The sequence below is a fragment of the Sciurus vulgaris genome (assembly GCF_902686455.1).
Source record: "Sciurus vulgaris genome assembly, chromosome: 4".
Taxonomy (NCBI): Eukaryota; Metazoa; Chordata; class Mammalia; order Rodentia; family Sciuridae; genus Sciurus; species Sciurus vulgaris.
The window spans coordinates 31,794,058-31,812,906 of record NC_136464.1 but is presented as its reverse complement, the minus strand read 5'-3'; the positions used below and the strand labels follow the sequence as shown (position 1 = coordinate 31,812,906).

The 18,849-nt window shown below is 48.4% G+C and overlaps 1 protein-coding gene across 2 annotated transcripts in view; it reads right to left on the bottom strand.

Moving 5' to 3' along the window:
* The window catches only part of SLIT1 (slit guidance ligand 1), a 154,484-nt gene that overhangs the window by 21,468 nt on the left and 114,167 nt on the right, over positions 1-18,849 (bottom strand). For both annotated transcript variants that reach the window (XM_079138105.1, XM_079138106.1), the window contains 10 exons: positions 18,613-18,757; positions 17,948-18,022; positions 17,624-17,767; positions 15,055-15,198; positions 14,565-14,731; positions 13,828-13,960; positions 13,033-13,101; positions 11,350-11,421; positions 8,878-8,949; positions 8,013-8,084 (listed from right to left, as the gene is read on the bottom strand). In XM_079138105.1, coding sequence (XP_078994231.1) covers positions 8,013-8,084; positions 8,878-8,949; positions 11,350-11,421; positions 13,033-13,101; positions 13,828-13,960; positions 14,565-14,731; positions 15,055-15,198; positions 17,624-17,767; positions 17,948-18,022; positions 18,613-18,757 — 1,093 coding nt within the window. The remainder of the gene's footprint in view (positions 1-8,012; positions 8,085-8,877; positions 8,950-11,349; positions 11,422-13,032; positions 13,102-13,827; positions 13,961-14,564; positions 14,732-15,054; positions 15,199-17,623; positions 17,768-17,947; positions 18,023-18,612; positions 18,758-18,849) is intronic.

Here is an 18,849-nt window from a genome sequence, read left to right as displayed (position 1 = left end):
AAAATGGACAGACAGTTGGAAACCACTGCTCATCAATGAGTGAGCAATTAAATAAACTGTTACATCCACATTTCCCAGAAAAAGTCCATCCCCTGCTGTCACTGCCCCCCAGGAGGGACACAGGTCACCACGTGTGGGCATGCAGCCCCAGTCCTTTCCCACACCGACACACGTGGTTCCTCCCCACACACTTCTTTCTGAGCTGTCACTGAACAGCACGCCTTGGAAATCTTCCAGGTTCGCATATATGAAGCCACCTCATTTTGTCAAACTGCTATCTAATATCCCAGAGAATGGCCACCCAGCGGTCTAACGAGCAGTTTCCCTGTTGCTGGACGGTCTGGTTGTTCTAACAGCTGTGAACACTCTCGTACTTGCCTCCGTGAGGTGTGAGCATTTCTTTAGAACAGACTCCTGGAAGTTGAATCCAAGAAATGCAGGTGAGATGTCAGTAGCTGCTCCCACTTACTGCTATATCCACCTACTCTGGCTGGCAGGCTAAGGCCCTGCCCATTCGCACCCTCACCTGGGCACCCACACTGTACACGGCCAGCTTCCTAACATTTCTACCAATCCAGTGAACCAGCTCAGAATCTTTCCCCTAAGCCACAGGAGAGACATAGACATGGACAAGACATGGATTTGGGCAAAAGAAAAGGCCCGAGTTCTTTGAGTCAGCAAATACTAAAATCAGGACCTTGTGCCTGAAGTTCATCAGCACCAATGTTACTTTGAAAATATAAGATTGTGTAATGTCCATGGCGACAGGCAATTCATTAAGTCACCAAGGGATGCACTGCCATTTTCCACCTGTTTCTGGACCATACAGAGGAAGTTGACCCCCCTGAGATGTGCACAGTCTGATGCAAATGGCAGAATTCCCAACAGGAATTCCCTAAAATAGCACAGCCCATGATATGCTGATCTTATAAAACAGGCTGAACCAGCCCTGGACTCCAGCCCTACCGCAGTTGCTCCCTGCCCGGGTGACCTTGAGCAGCTCACTCAACATCTCTGGGGCTCACTTTATGATTCAATAAAGAGCCTGTGATCTAGAGGGGGAGGAAAGACAAGCACATATAACCTAAAATGGGTGTCGAGGGACTCACACAGCCTGGAAAAAAGGCAAGTTCGACCTCGATACGTGTTCAATTTTTTCTTTCCTTATGTGCTGACAGCATCCATCCTGGATAATGGGACAGGAGAGACACCATCCTCTTCCCACCAGCAGTACCAGGGCCTCTCAGATGTGGAGGAAGGTCAGACACTGAGTTTTTGAAGCCTCAGTATGTAAAAAAAAAAAAATGGCTTCTACCTAATTAGAGTACAATATAGCCATGCTTGTACAATTTTATCAAAATGGATTCTACTGCATGTATAACTAAGAAGAACCAATAAAAAAACCTCAGAACAAATTATCTGTATACAGTTTCCCCCACGCACTGAGAGAGAGAAAAATTTGAAGTTTACATAATTATGCTATTTAATAAAGGGATATTACAGATTTCCAAAAAATAGCTTCTAAAAATAACAGGAATATATACCTTGTGGCATATTTTAAATAAATTCATTAGAATAATTCTATATTAATAAAAGGTACAATCTAACACAGTTATGTTATTCAAAAGAAGGAAATACAGAATTTATAGTGCATTACAAGGACTATAGTCCCATAATGAGATAAAAGTCTATTAGAAATGGCTGCTTCTTTCAGTCCTGTAGCTCACAAGAGAAAAATGTCAAGAAGATTGAGTCTGAGGCCATCGTGAATGTGGGGGCCCTTGACATCTCTAAGAATCTTCAAATTTCCAGGTGTTTTCCCTTAAGTGGTAGTGAAACTGCACCTCCAATACAAGTGTCCTTCCCCAATTCTTAATAATAAAAACTAAGGGACCAGAGTCACAGAAAACCTATTCAAAAGCATCGATCCTAGTTTGATGCATAAATGGTCTTGTTCTGTATTGAGCAAACTCTGAGCTACACCTGGATTCAACATTTCAAGTTTTAATTTATCCATAGCTGGATTTCTGTAGCTAAGGACCATCTTACCATCTCCTCAGTGGTACATGTCGTTCACTCTCAGCTGGGGACTGTTTTTTTCCCAATGAAAAGTACGGTGAAGAACAATGTATACATGGTAAACACAAAAGAAAATTGTTATGAACTCAGTGGGGTGTGGAGAGACACAGGCCTAATGGAGACATAGTTGGGTGGGGTGAGGGCACAGCAGCCAGGACACTTGTCAATCCAAAAGGACTGTGGATTCAGGTACTCAGCCCAGCAAAAGTATAAATAACCCTGTGCTGTTGATCTTTGGTACAGCCTGGACATAGCTGAAATAGAAGCTATTCATGTCAAGATTCTACTCGGCTTCTATTAATGTCACTGGCCTGAAGTGGCTTTCTCCCGACCTGGGCTAGCAGGCACCTAAACTTTAAAATCTCCTCCACCTGAGCTACACTTCTCTGCCCCCATCCTACTCCTAGGCAATTTATTTGTGTATAGCACAGTCTCTTGTTTCTAGTTTTGAGAGTACAGAAGCAGTCCCTTGAGGACAGGAGCCGCTAAACCCCAGCAGGGCTGGACACTTGCAGGCATCGGAGCTTGCTGAGGAAATGCCTGCCAAAAGCACAAGAAAAGGCACAAAAGCTCAGAATGAAGGAAATGCAAGAAGAAAGTCATCACCCTGTGCACATAATTAATTTAAGTGTATTTCCTTCCAACTCCTGTGTACATATTTGAACACCAAACTATTTATTCCACATTTCATCAAATAATAAATTCTAGTGTCATGATTATAATGATTATGAATTCCTTGCCATTCTATCATATGGGAGTGCTATAACTTACTTAATCATTCCATATTAATTTTCACACCTAGTTCTTAATGAACTTAGAGTTCTAGCTTTCTTGTCCATAACAGATGAGAGTCAGCTAAATGCAGGATTATAGTAATGAACAGTGACAATGGGGACACTTAGCATAGAACTGGCATTGTCCAAGGGCCCATGTATTGAAGGCCTGGTCCCCAGCCCTTGGCACTACTGGGAGGCGTTAGGACATTTAGGAGATGAGGCCTAATAAAAGGAAGTTAGGTCACTGGGAGCATTGAAGGGGATATTGGAACCTGACCTCTCTACTTCTTCTCTCTTTGCTTCCCAGATGCCATAAGGTGAGCTTCTTCCTCTGCCACAGTCTCTCACCACAATGTGCTGCCTTACCACAAGCACAAAAGCAATATGGCCAACCAACCGTGAACAGAAAACTCTGAAACCCTGGACCAAAATAAGACTTCCCTTTTTAAAAGTTGATTATTTCAGTTATTTTGAGATGGTCAAGAAATATGATTAACACAGGTAGATGAATAGCTAGAAAATGTACAAAAAATGGACTAACTGCAAAGTCAAAAGTAGATGGCAGCAGAGAGATGTACAGGAGATAGACACCCAGGACAGTGAAGTGCACCCACTCAGGATGGCGTGATTGAATCAACCACAAAGGGCCTTAGAAATAGTGTTTGTAAAGATGAGAGAAGAGGCCTAAAGAAAAGAAGAGATTGTCAAAAATCCCACTGGAAGTTGATGGAAGGACCTAATTCCATAGTGCAGATTTCTAGTCTGTAGTTCATGGGGTTTCAATGTGGCGAATCAGCTCTTCATGGCACCCTTGCCCCACACACCCCTCTCCATTGCCAGTCCACAGGAGAGGGCTGGTAAGCATCTATTCAGGAAGAGAGGGCTTCTTAGGAACATTAGCACACTCAGGAGCAGGAACAAGGGATGCTAACTCTTGGCCAACCCTTACTTGTTATGGAACCACACGTACACTCCTCCTATGGCTTCCACGTGGCTTTTGCATGTGGCTTCATGAAGCTCAGGTGAGGGCAGTGAGTCTGTTATCCTTTCACCACTCTGACTCCTCATCAGTGCTCAGGAAACCTGATGCATGGGCTGCAGCTCTTCACCAGATGCACGGATTCCATCAGCACTGCATGTGTATGTGGGCACACGCCCGAATACTAGCACATAAACATTTTCCAGGCTGCTGCCTACTTCATTGTAAGCCCCAGATATACAGGGAAAAATATATTTACAAAGTTCCTTCATTAACAAAGATGGCTTTCATACTGATGCTATTTCGTAGAAAAATTGAGCCTCCACTCAATGAACAAACACACCTAATTAGTAACACTAGTACTCTGTTCTTCAATTACTGCTAAACTGGTTTTTGCTTATTGGTTTATTTCTTATAAATTAGATATGGCTTCAGGCCTGCTGTTTTTTGTTCTCCTAAAGATAGGTGTAGGCTCAAACTCTGTTTTTGCAACTTCAGGTTTTTTTTTTTTTTTTTTTTTGTCGTTGTTGTTGAGAACATGAGTTGTTTGTTCATTTCCCATTTAAAAATCAAAACTCCCAGATTTTGAGCTGGAGACAACATTAGAAAGTACTTGGGTGTTATTCACTTCTCGTGAAGAAAGAGGAAAGGTAAGCAACCACAAATTTAAACCCCAAGCAGAGGAGATATATTAAGAGGGAAGCCAAAGGTGGAAGAGGTGGACCAGATCCTTGACAGGGTCTGGCCTGGAAAGGGGGAGGCTGAAGCAGCAGCAAAAGCTGGGTCACAGCCTGTGAGTATGCAAAGGAGGCTCAGCAGTCCAGAGCAGCAGCACCTCCTTGTCTCCAGCAGACACAAACACAAGTGCTCTCTGGAGACCAGCATCTCCCACGTAGGTCCTGAGAATTTCTAAAGATTAATGTCAACCAGAAATAGGCTCACATTTAAAAATTAACAATCACAGATTGGAAACAAGCCCCTGTGAATTCAAGTCTGCAGGAACAACAAACGACACTGGCCCTGCCTGGCTTTTACCCACAGCTACCACCTCCAGCAGCCTCATTTCTGCCTCTTCCCGTTCCCTGCAGCCTCAATGTCACCACTAGCTTCATTCTCCCATAATTCCTTTCTAGCTCTAAAATGAAATCCGAACGCCTTAGCATGGTACAAAAGACCCTTCACAACAGAATTCCAATGTCCCTTCCCAAATTCAGCTCTTCCCAACCCACATTCTTCCCCAACCCAAACCCTTTATCCCATGTTGGATAGTGACATCCCTGAATATGCCATCTACTTTCTTTCCTTAAGGCCTTTGTGCTTGCTCCTTCTTCCTGGATGCCTTTCTAGTCTTCTCCAAATGGTAAACTCCTGTTATAGTTTGGATCTAGAATGTTCTTCTAAGTCTTGTGCATTGCAGGCATGGTCCCCAGCTGGTGGTGCTATTGGAAGGTGGTAAAAACTTTAGGAGAGGGGCCTTGTTGGAAGAAGTGACCACTGTGAGTGCAACCTTGAGGGGTGCACTGGGACTCCAGTCCCACCTCTTTCTCTTTGCTTCCTGTCTGCCATGAGGTGAGCAGCTCTGCTCCACCATGCGCTCCCTGCCATGATGTTTGGTCTCACCAAACACCCAAAGTGATGGAACAAAATGACCATGGACTGAAATATCTGAAACTGTAAGCCAAAATATATCTTTCCTCCTTTCAGTTGATTTTCTCAGGTATTTTGTCACAGCAACAGAAAAGCTATCACACTCCTGATATCTCTTTAAGGACAACATAAATGGCAGCTCCTCTGTGAAGCTCCTCAGACTTCCCTTTAGTCACTGCTTCCTTCAGACTCCCCTTATAATATCTAGATGATCACAGAGGGCAGAAATTTGTTAGTAAATTCTTCAGCACTTGACTCACTCTGTTTTCCCAGAATATATTTATTGAGGCAATAAAAATTAGTGAGCTTTGGAATCAGACACACCTAAGTTCCAATCCTATCTGTCATTTTGTAACTTTAGGACCTGGAACAGCTGTTTAACTTTTTAGAACCCATGACTGTAAAATGGAAATAATAGATCCTACCACCTAGGACAAGGCCCCTTGTCCCTCCCACTTCCATGGTAGACATCACTAATCAATCACTGCACTCTTCCAACTGAGGTCAGACCAGCCCTGGAATTTTTAGTGCAATGCTCAGGAAAGTTCCTGCCAATCACATGGAGCTGGTGCATAATACAAAACCTGCTTCCCATTTTGGTCATGGTGTAAAGTAGACACCACAGTAGGGCACATAGTACAGTATTTGACTCAAGCAGTTCCTCAAAGAGTGTCACCTATTTTATTTCCTCAAGTTAGATACATCACTGATGTAACATGCTTTGGGAGGGGTTGGGAAACATTACCATAATTTTAAGATACATTCTGATTTTATTTATTTATTCATTCATTATTTTAGTGGTTTTCTTTTTTTCTTCTTTTTTTTTTTTTTGTTGTTGTTGTTGTTGTTCTGGGGATTGAACTCAGGGATACTCAACAACTGACTCAGGGACACTCAACAACTGAGCTACACCCCCTTTTTCCTTTTTATTTTGAGACAGGATCTTGCTAAGTTGCTGAAGCTGGCCTCAAACTTGAGCTTCTCCTGCCCCAGCCTCCAGAGTAGCTGGGACTATAGGTATGTGCCACTGAGCCTGGCAAGATACACTCTGGTTTTAGAGATTAAAATCTGGGAAAGGTGAATCCCAGAACTGGGAAAATCTGGTTGAGTGAATGAACTTCAATAGAGATACTGGTGACCCTAAGGGCACCTCTGATGGGGAATGGCGGCGCCCACAGGCCCTGGGCATGGGTGGAGAGCCAAAAGGTCAGCCACACCAGGGTGCCAGCCACAGTCCGTGCAGACTCTCCAGCCAGTGGTGCCACGGAATGCTAGGACAGGTGTCGGCTCTGACCTGTCCCAGCCTCCAGGGTGGGGGCGGCCCCACTTCAGCCCAGCGCTTCTTTACTTCTTTATCTTTTATGTGCTAAAGTACATATAATATAGACGTATATTCTGCATGTGCTTTTTGGGAACATGGATCACCTTCAGACTGTTACACAATGGTTACCACTGTCCATTTCCAAAACATTCTCATCACCCCAAACAGAAACTCTGTGCTCATTAAACACCAACTCCCCTGCCCCGGCCCCATTATTCCACCTTCTGTCTCTGTGAATGTGACAATTCTGAGACCCCCCGCATCAGTAAAATCATTTGTACTGTCCTTTGGGGTCTGGTTTACTTCACTCGTGTGTTTTTCAGCTTCACCCACACAGTAGCTGTGTCGGAACTTGTTGTTTTGATGGACTCTCTCCTGTCCTTCCTCTACGTTCTGCTTATCTATCCATCTGTGGAAGAACTCGGGGTGTTTCCACTTTTGCACTATTGTGGATAATGCTGTAATGGACACCAGCCATTGGCATAGAAGCATTTGTTCAAATTCCTGATCTCGGCTCTTTTGAGTATGTACCTAGGAGTGGACCTGCTGGTCATAGGTCATTCTACGTTTAGCTTTTTGAGGAATCGAGCCCACCTCCTTTTATGTTTTGTGGTGCACTATGATTACTCACGATAGTCCACCTCATTGTAACATATTCGACACACACATAACAACTTGGTCAGTTTAATTCCCCAGTGCCTTCTCTCTTCCTCCCCTCCTGCCTCCCCTGGGTCCCCTTTCTCCATTTTACTACTGCTTTTAAGGAATCCTCATGGTACTGCCAGCCAAATGGTTTTGGAAGCAATTCTATGTCAATTAAGCCACTTTGGGAGGTAGGAAACTTCTGGAACTTATCTTTCACAGTGTGAAGCACAGAGCACCATGGACACTGGGATCAGACCCTCGATCCCACCTGCTGTTCAACTTTGAGCAAGCTTCTCATTTTTTCTGGGCCTGCTTACTCATGTGCAGGGTAACAGTACCCATGTTGCAGGATTACTGCGGGGATTGCAGCGGCTGACGCAAGTGAAGTGCTTAGTAATCAGAAAATGGTCAGCTCTACCTCGGCCCAGGCTTGGGGAGGACTATTCTCTGGACTAGGACTGTGACTGGTGGACCATGGGTGTGGGAGAGGCTGAGGCCACACAGGGAGGAACCCAAGTTTGTGAAAATCCAAAGAGGCCCAGAGAATTGGGCTGTTGTTACTTACAAGTGAGACAGGGAGGTCACATCTGCAAAGATACCCTCTGGGAGGGTGGAGACGTCATTGCCATGGAGGGATCTGAGGAGAGAAGAAGCTGCTGGTGCCTGGTCCAGAGACAGGGACTGTCCAGTGCAGGGGCAGTCCCAGTCCTCTGTGGGGAAGGGACAAGCTGTGCATACCCTTCAGATCTCTCTGTCAGCACAAGGAGGAAGGTGGGCTCCAGTCCAGAGACCCTGCCTTGCTGGCCTCAGGGAAGGAAGAGGAAGCCCTGAATAGTCCCGGGGGACCACCCCATCTTCCAAACCTTCTGGGGGACCCTTTTTGCCACCATAAATAACTCAAGCAGAAAGTCTGCACCATCGATTGGACTGATGTGCCTGTGTGCCTTCCCTCTCTCAGCCAGGGAGACTGAGAGGTTGATAATGAAGTTCATATGGCCAGCCAGAGGTCAGTGCTGGAGGAATGTCACCTTGCCCCCCTTGGGGCTGACAGTGGTCGTCATCACAGACATAACGGAAAGCTTTGGTCACACAAGTAGGCACTTGTGGAAAAGTTGCACAGATCTCTTGCAAACATTTCCGATCTGAGTAGGAGGCTTGTGTGCAATGAGGGGCTATCTTGTCTTGGGACACCCCCCAAAACACACACCACAGAAGCAACCTGGGGGTGACAGCAACCCCCCTTTCTCACATCATTTCCCACTCATGGCTTCGCTCATGTAGGGGCCCGCACGCAGGTGATCTGGTCTCCCACCTCTGAACACAGCATTAGTCCTGCCCAGGCCCAGACACAGGGACACTCCTGCCCACTGGGGGTGGCAGGGCCCAGGGGAAGGCAGATTCCTGGAGGAAGGAACTGTGAGGAGACTTACAGCAGGCGCAGGGAGCGGAGTCCCTGGAAGGCCAGAGAAGGGATGCACTGGAGAGCATTGTAGCTGAGAATCCTGTGGGGAGGGAGGGAGGGACATATGATGGAGAGGAAGCCACTGTTTCTACTCCCATCTTACAGATGAGGAAACTGAGGCTCCAAATAGTGAGAAAAATAAAAACTTCCCCAATACCACGTTATTAAGTTATTGGGAGGGATTTTCAGTCTCAATTTCCACAGTCCACCTGCTAAACCACTATCTAAAATGCTTTCAAAGAAATGAGCCTGTTTGAGGCAGACAGGCAGATTAATAAGGAAGATGACACCTGCCACAGCCCCACACTGGAGACCCGCCTGTGTCTACCCACTGATGAACAGATGAACAGACGGGGCACATCCATGCCATGGGACACTGCTGAGCGGTGAGAGAAAGGGACCGCCAACATGCGCAATGGCGAGCCCGAGTCTCAGAATCATTAGGCTGGGTGACAGAAGTCGAGCAAAAAAGAGCTTGTTTTGTGATTCCATTCACATAAAACTCTTTAAAATGCAAACTAATTTATAGTGACAGAAGATGGATCAGTTGCATGGGGTTGGGGGTTGGGAGAGGTGGGAGGGGACATCAGGGGTCCACTCTTGATTGTCGTTAGTTTCCTGGGTGAGTGTGTATGTCAAAATTTATCAAGTTCTACCCTTTAATACAGGCAGTTTGTTGTATGTTAATTATACTTTAGTAAAGTTTTTTTTTTGTTTGTTTGTTTGTTTGTTTTTTGAGCACTGGGAATTAGACCCAGGGTCACTCTACTACCGAGCTACATCCCCAGCCCTTTTTATTTTTTTGTGCTGAGATAGGATCTTGCCAAATTGCTGAGAGTCTCACTAATGGCCCAGACTGGCTTGAACTCGTGATTCTCCCACCTCAGCCTCCTGAGTCTCTGGGATTATAGACGTGCACTGCTGTGCCCAGCAAGTAAAGCTATTTCACAAAATAAGAAGATAAACAAGCTGTCCATATCACAGGAAAGGGCTCTGTCCCCCTAGTGGCTGGAAGGGTCACTTAGGTCAGGACGTGTCAGCCTCAGCACTATTAACAGTTCTTGGTCATGGGGACCATTCTGTGCATTGAGGGACGTTTGGCAGCCTCCCTGCCCTTTGTCCACTAGATGCCAGCAGCACCCTCCCTCCAAGATGTGATAACCACAAATGTTTCCAGACATTTCCAAATGTCCCTGGAGGGCAGGATCTACTGCTTGGGAACACAGCCCTAGACAGAGGTGGCTCCATACACACAGGCTCACAAATTGCTCTTTCAAGGCTAAATCTCCCCAAGGAGGAGCAAATTGTCAGGTTGTCGTGAAGACTGGGGAATGGGGCAGCTGCCTAGCAGATGCTGGGTCAGGTAAGTGTAGGTGGGGAACCAGATCAGGTCTTCCTGGCCTCGGCCCACACTCTCTTCTCAGAGACTGGCTGGGTCAGGGCCCCTTCCCTTTCTGGAAATTGGCTCTACCGTTTGACCATGATTGCACCCTCGGAAAATCCCTAGGTTCATGGTGCATTATGTGTAACATGAGGTGTTGGGAAAGCAAATGAGATACACTCTTAAGCACCAGGAAAATATAAGGGATGCTTATTAATACCTTCTGATAAATTGGCATATAATTAAAGACCACCTGAAAATTTCTTAGGTTAGGTGCAGAAAAATGTTCAGAGGGCCTCTGTTGACCACAAGCCAAGATGGAAACAACCCAATACCCACTGAAAATAGAGTGGATGAGGGAAGTGTGGCACATTCCTACAAAGGAACACTATACAATGAAAATGACTAGACCACAGCTGCACACAACAGGATGAGTCTCACAGACATAATAATGTTGAGCAAAAGGGCTCCTATCTGGCTTAGATAGAAAAAAAATGCCCTGTATGATTTAATGTATAGGATGCTTAAAATTAAATAATGTTTAGAAATGCACACGTAAGGGCTTGGGAGATAGCTCAGCTGATAGAGTGCTTGCCTCACAAGCACAAGGCCCTGAGTTCGATCCCCAGTACCGCAAAAAAAAAAAAAAGAAAGAAAGAAAAAAGAAATGCACATGTAGGTGACAATACTATGGAGAAAATAAGATCAGAATGGGGGCTATCTCAGGGAGCAGAAAGATAGGAAGGGATGGGGGCTTCGAAGTGCTAACACTGCTGGTTTTGACTTAGGTGTCTACACATGTGCTAGCTTTATGATTATTTGTTAAATGCTGCCATTTATGTTCTTGCACTTTTCCATGTGTTTGTATTTCTCAAAGAAAGTATTTTTACACTTGATCTTAGTCAATAGACTAAGGAGAAACAATGAAAGATGTTTTGCAAAAGTCTCTGCACAGGAGGGAGTCTGCACATAGTTCCCATGAGTAACCAGGGAGCAATGCCCAGAGCAGGCTGAAGCCAGGGCCCCCTGTGCCCCCACCCAGGCCCTGCTGGGACTCACAGAGTGGTCAGCTGGCTCATGTTGGTGAAGGAGGAATTGCTTAAGGAACTGATCTTGTTATTACTCAGGTCCCTGTAAAAAGCAAGAGCATCATCATTTGCCAAGACAGAACTCAACCTGGCTCACTTTTAGGGCTTCCTGCCCTCCCCCACCTGCCCTGGGCCTGTCCCCATCCAGGAGGACCAGAGCTCCAGTGCTCTGGTGAGGCAAGGGGTGGAAGGCAGGTGCACTGGGCTCACAGTTAGCTGCGTCCCTTTCTCCGCCTCCCCTTCCTCGCCCCTCCCCTTTCCAGGCAGAGCTGGCCATCCCCCTTTTCAACATAGAAACGCTCCTGCCAAGGGCACTGCCACCATCCCTCCCACCTGCCAGCGCTGTTGGCCCTCTCTCTCCCTCTGGTGTGGTTAGTGCACAAGCCAGCCCTCCCAGCAGTACTACGAGGGAGAGAGTAACCCCATTTTACAAATGAAGACCAGGAGTCTCAGAGCAATTAATTCATCCAGGACCACCCAGCCGAGCACAGGCAGAGCCAGGTCTAACCCTGGATGGCCTCGGTGTGCTCCCTGAGTCACCCTGCAGCATCTGGTACACTGACAGTATGGATCTGTCCCCGCCTTCCCTCCTCAAGGGTATCCTAGCCACAGATGAAGCTTTGCCAGAGTAGGCCACAGGAAGGTGGGGACTTGTAGCATTTTCTCTTTCTCTGTCAAAGCCACCAGCCACCAGCCAAGCTGTTCCATCTGCACCCCACTGAACTACTCAGAACACACTCTTGAGGTCATTAAGCAAAGACAGGTGAATTGGAGATACGAAATTCTATAGAATGGAATGAGCCAATCCTTGAACTGACGGTTACCAGACCACAACAAGAAACATGTGCCAAATTCAATCTAAACACACAAAGTTAGCTTAGCCAATGTTGTTTTCATCGTAAGAAGGAAGCAAGATATCAGTTCACACTCTGGGACAGGTTCCTTATCTAAATACAGGCCCATTGCACAGTCCTCAGACTGACACGGGTCTGCAGGACACACTTCATGCACCACTGCTCCGAGAAGGCACACTAAGATAGAACGTTCCCTGGTCTTCTTTGGGGCAGAAACTGGCCGATGAGCAGATAAAGACAATGGAAGTAAGGTACTAATTAGGTTGGAAGGCTAAAATGAGTTGACCTTATTATCCTGGGGCTTATCATTTTGTATATTTTCATGGGGTGGAAAGGGTAGGGAGAGGACACAACAACAGCAGATGGTAGTCTGAGAGGAACTTAGTTACAAATGTGTAGTTGTAGCTTTCGGTGTCTTATTTGGTTTAGGGGACCAGGTTGGAGAGAGAGGTTTTCTATCACTCTTTACTTCTGCTCTGGTTCTGATCCTTGCACGGATTACCCACATTAACAATAATGATGGGCCCAGGAGGAGGAGGTTTGGGGAGATGTGGGCAGAGAGGCAGGCAGGTCTGACCCTACCATGCCCAGAAGGATGTAATTCCCAAGCATGGCCACTAGGTGGCAATCAGCTCTAGGCACAGGTGTTCCCCCAGGGAAGAGGGGATTTAAAATCAGCATCGTCCCGAAGTGGGGTTTGTAGGGATTTCCTGAAAAGCTGGAGCCAAGATGACTAGAAGCCAATGGCCTGCATGTCCTCTAAGGCAGGCCAGGGATCCTCAAGCAGCCTGAATACTCACACGAGCTGCAGGTACTTGAAGGTGGACAGCTGTCCTGGAACCAGTGTGAACTGGTTCCCATCCAAATAGCTACGAGAGAACACAAAAGCATGAGTTTGCCCATTCCCATTTGTTGCTTGCATTGACATCCACAGCCCCAGAGGAGCTCAGACACCAAATCCAAATCAACCAAGATTGGCTCGCTGCAATACTCAGCGTTGGTGCGGGCAGGTGACACTAGCTGTTTACACTGGCTAGTGGCAAAGCAAGAGAAACAGCTTTCCTTGGGAGGCCACCAGGCATCAGCAACAAGAGTCCTAAAAATATGGCGCTCTTTAAGTAGCGGTTTCACTGAAGGAATGTTCACCTTGGAGCTATTTATGACAGTAAAATGGAAACATATCCAACAAAAGGCGATTTGACATTAAGATCATAGTCAATTCATGTAAAGAATATTAGGTCACTAGTTAAGAAAAATCACACTTGTAAGAGTTTTCATGACAGAGGGGAAGACTCAGGAGACAATGTTAAGCGGAAAAGGCTATGTTATTCTTTATTTTAAAGGTGGAGCTTAATTTAATGGGACGAAGCCCTCACCCTGGAGACTTGTGTCATCAGGTGACAACGAGAGGGAATCCGAGAAAAGATCAACGTCTCCTTGAAACTAGGGCTTCTGCAAAGCCCTAACCCCCCTCCCAGTCAGCCAATCCCTGCACGTGGGCACCTTCTCCTCCTCCTACCAGGCCTCAACCCCTTAAAAAACACAGTGTAGTCCTGTGGACCAACATGGAGAGCGTGAGACCCTGGGCTACTCACAGTTCTGTGACATTCTTGGGGATGCCCCTGGGAAGAGCCTGGAGGTGCTTGTTGCTGCATCGGACCACTGTGTCCAGACAGGCACATTCCTGGGGGCACTGTGGGCGGGGCAGGCAGCCTCCCTCCTCCTGGCCTAGGGAGGAAGGGACAAAGTCCTGGTCAGTGAGGAGGATGGGACTTCTTAGGGCCCCCACAATCAGGGCCAAGCTCAAGAGGGTGACCCCATAAGTCTGGTGCACTCAGGAGCAGCTAGGAGGCAGGTCTCTGGGTTAAACATACTTATGTAAAGAAAGTGCACCAAAACGTTACTTGATTTTCTTTCTTTTTTTTTTTTTTTTTGTGGTGCTGGGGATTGAACCCAGGGCCTTGTGCTTTCAAGGCAAGCACTCTACCAACTGAGCTATCTCCCCAGCCCCGTTACTTGATTTTCTGAGCGATAGGATCATAGGTAATGTTTATCTACTTCTATCTATATTTTCCCATTTTTCTTCAATAAGCACGTCATTCTTCCTATAACCACACAAAGACACCTCCAGGCAAGGGCCTCTCCTTGTCCCTCCCCATGTGCCAGCCTCCCCTCCCCACTCTGCCCCACCCCTGGGGCATGTGAGGGTGCCACCTGCCACTCCCCATCTTCCTGACCTGTCCCACCCGTTAGCTGGGCTCAGCTCACCCTCTTGCCTCTTGCCGGGCCCAGGCGTTACCTTCCTCACACCTGAAGTGGGCCCACGAGTTACCTTCCTCACACCTGAAGTCGGGGAAGGCCACGTCCTGCAGGGGTATCTGCCGCAGAAAGTCTGGGTTCTGACATCGAGGGTTCCCTGTCACGATCTTCCTCTTCCGCAGCCAATCGCCCAGCCAGGCCAGCTGGCAGTTACAGTTGAAGGGGTTGGCCAGGAGGTTTCTGGAAGGGGCAGGTCGTGTGGCCGTGAAGACACCCAGCCAGCCTCAGTCCACCTAGCAAGGCCCTTTTCGGTCCGCCACCATAGGACCTGCCACGGACTGGCTCCATGCACCCAGTGCTCCTTCCCACACAACTGACAATCACCCAGAGGGCCAGCCTGGGAATGAGAGACGGAATTCCAGAGTGGTGGAAGCCATGTTCCAACAAGCCAGGAGGACCCAGCCTCCCCAGGGGAGCTCTGCAAAAGTGAGACCCAAGATCGTCCCCAGGAAAGGCTACTTCCAGAGTCACCAGCCTGCCTGTCCCCCAAGGCCACGACTTACAGCGTGGAGAGGGCCTGGAGGGTGTCGAAGGCTCCGGGGGAGATGGTGGTGATTTGGTTGTCATAAAGCGAGAGGAGCCGGACGTTGCGCAGGCCCGTGAAGCTGTCGTTGTGGATGCAGCTGATGCGGTTGTTCCTCAGCATCCTGGGGAGGACGGGAGAGCCCTGGGCTGTGGCCCACCACAGTCTGCCTGGGTCACAGGGCAGTGGCCACCACCAGATCAGTCACAGGGCTCCTCCAGAGGCTCTGAGCCGCAGAGAGGAACGCGGCACCCGTGGGCCGCGGCCACGCGAGGGAGAGCTCCCAGGCCTGCGCTCCCCTCCAGATGACCACCCCCAAGGTGCCCCGGCTCTGCCCCTCCTCTCCATCCAATCACAGCAGGCCCTGCAGCCAGCGCCGCTCACTCCCTGGATGCCCAGGGCTTCTCCCCACCTCCAGGCCACGTGCCACTCAATGCCCCGCGTCTTGTCACTCTCCAGTTTAACACTCTTTAGTGATCTTCCAATTGCCCACAGAATCAAGTTTAAACTCTGCCGTGACCTGCGAGACCATGTCCACCCAGCCCCAGGCCATCTTCTCAGCCTGCCGCCCCCACAGTGGGCTATGCCATTGCAGGGCCACGCCTAGCCCCCCAAGAGGTCTTCCTGGAGTGCCTTCCTCCTCATGTGCACGTGGAACAGCCTGTGTTCATCCTCTGAAACCCAACCCCACCAAAAACGAAAGCAGAAAACCAGCCTGGCACAGAGTAGGCCAGTCATGAGAGAAACGAAGCCGGTGTGGGCACGCTCGGGGGACAGGTTCACGCTTATGAGTGAGCGAGGACACCCAAGAAGCATTCCATTTCTGCCTCCCAAATTGAAAAAGAATCCAAAATATAGTAATGATAATAACGCTGGGCGTTATTATCATTGGGTGACAGGACACTATCATACACAGTTGCACACCATGGACCTCCCGGGTGTGTGTGGTGAGGTGCACAGTCTCCAACAGGGCTCTTTCCTCTGCCAAAGGCTGGCCTTCTTTGAGGACTCCAGCAAAAGGGAAGACTCAGTACTCATGGGTAGGCTCAGAATGGTGTGCTAAAGATACTAATTACAGGGCCGGGGTGGTGGCTCAGTGGTAGAGCGCTTGCCTAGCACACGTGAGGCACTGGGTTTGAACCCCAGCACCATATTAAAAAAACTAAATAAACTAAATAAAAGTATTGTATCCATCCACAAATAAAAATATTTTTAAAAAGATATTAATTATAGCCTTGCTTGAAATAAAGAAGTCAGAAACAGCCTAAATCTCCAGTGATGATACAATATATAGTCATTCAAAACGATGTTGTAAAAAAAACTTAATGATATGTAAAGGAAAAAGATTGTTAAATAAAACTTATTATAGGATTCCATTAAAACATATCTGTATTTCCTTTACACAGAATGAACAGGTCCTAATGATCACAGAACAGCATAATGCCCATAGTAAACGATGCTGCAGGATATGCTTAAAAATTGGCTACAAGGACAGATCTTATGGTAGGTGTTCTTATCACACTAGTGATAATGATCACAAAGAGGGTGGGAGTACATTTTTGGAGAAAACTGATATGTTTATGACAGACCATGGAGATGGTTACACAGGTAGATCTATATCTGTGTATGCATATGTGTGTGCATGCAAGCACACAGATGTACATGAAAGACCAGAAGGGGCTGGGGTGGTGGCTCAGTGGCAGGGTGCTTGCCTAGCATGTGGGAGGCACTGAGTTCGATTGTCAGCACTGCATATAAATAAATAAAATCAAGGTCCATCAATGACTAAAAAAAAAAGACCAGAAGGACAGTTGTTTATACCAGTGGTTCACAGCAGTCATTTCTGGCCAGTGGCGAGGTTATGGGCACTTCTTTCCTATGTCTGCACTGCCCCTCGTATGTCACTAGGCACATGTAGTTATTTGAGTTTAAATGAACTGAAATTAAATAAGGGCTTCACAACCACGTGTAGCCTGGACAGGGTAGACACAGGGCATTCCCGTCACTGTGGAAAGACCGACAGGGCAGGCAACCTGTCTATACTGGACACTAAACATCCACAGGGTCACCTGAAGAGCACGGTCACTGGGTGGAAAGGGGCTCCTTGCAGCATTCTCATGACCCTGGGAGCCCACTGAGCTCCTGGGCGCTGGCTGGCTCTGAGTCATGGATCCCAGAATCCCAGGGACAACATCCCTGCTCCCCCAGCTACACCACGTCACCTGGCAAGGTCCCTTCATAGCCCCCCAGTTCCTCTTGCCTGCCGTTGCGCTGTATTCCTGTAGCCTGACCCCAGAGCAAAGCAAAGGGGACCTCGGGAGGGCCCCATCTCTCCACCCCTTCACCAGGCATTGACACCGGCCCCAGGGAACGAGAGATTGGGCCTCTCCACAGAGTGACCAACGCGGGATCACCTGCCCTACCATGGGATCCTCAGCTGTCCTGCTGCAGGGGGGCCTGGGGAGGCCATCTCCCACCTCTCTCGGGCTTTCCCTTTAGTGCACACCCTGCCCCATGGCTTGACTTTGTGCCCTGCAGCACACACTCACAGCGTCCGCAAGCCGTCCAGACCCCGGAACATGCCGCTGCGGATGGACTCCAGCTGGTTGGCAGTCAGGTGTAGCTCACTCACAGAGGCTGCGCCCTCGAATGCGCCGTCTTCGATTTCTGACACCTTGTTGTTGCTCAGGTTGCTGGGAGAGGGGGCAGTGGGGAGAATTTCAAATTGCTGGCACCCAGGACCCCCTCTCTTCTTGCATCCAACACTCCATGTCCCCCACCCCCTGCCGAGGGTCTCCCCCAACCCTGGTCTTTTTGCTCCCCATCCCAGGCCAGCACCTGGGCAGGCATCTTCCCACTAACAAGCAACTCACATTTTCTTCAGATGCGTAAGTTTTTTAAACATCCCAGTGGCCTCCAGGATGGAAATCTCATTGTTGTTCAATCGTCTGCAAGAGGCAGGTACATACCAATAAATAAATGACGGGTATTAAGGCACCTCTGCACTGGGGTGTTAACTGAGGGGACTCCCTGACGTTTATCTGGCAAGGATGGATCCCATTTCACAGGAAGGCTAGGCCTGGCACTGGGGGAGAGGTGAATGGGCATTTTTTTTTAACATTAAAAATGTCATGAAGATTGGCAGGCACAAAGGACAGAGACATGCAGGCATCCAAGCACATGCCTACGTGGCTAGACAGATTCATGTTTGTAGGTAGAGAAAAATAATAAAGGATGTTAAGCCCCAACTTGAGCTTACAGAATCATATCCCCGAAGGAAGACAAGCGTCTCATTATTGAAGAAAGCCACCCCTAGCTCAGGATGGTGACCCTCCCTGGTGTCAGAGACTGCTTCGAGGGTGGTGAGGCAGAAGCAGTGGGCAATGAGGGTGAAGGCTGCTTCCTGCCCCGGCAGCAGCCATTGTGCTCTGGTTCATGTCCCCTGTGGTCCCCGAAATAGAGCTGGACGGGGGAAAGCCTGGAGCGGGCCTGGGGGTGGTGGGGTCAGAGGGGGGAGGGGCAGGGTTAGGGCCCTCACAGCTCCGCCGTGGACTGGGGGATGCGCTCAGGGATCTTGGAGAGTTTCAGGCTGGAGCACTCCACCACGCTGGCCTCACAGCGGCACTTGTGGGGACAGGCGACATCACTGCTGCACTCGCTGCTCAGCTGGTAGTCCTCCGTGCCTGTGGGGAGAGGGCAGGCTCCAAGCCCCACGGCAACCCAGGGCCTTCCACCTCCCCCAGTTTGCCCTCTCGCTGCCACCGCCCCTCCAGGC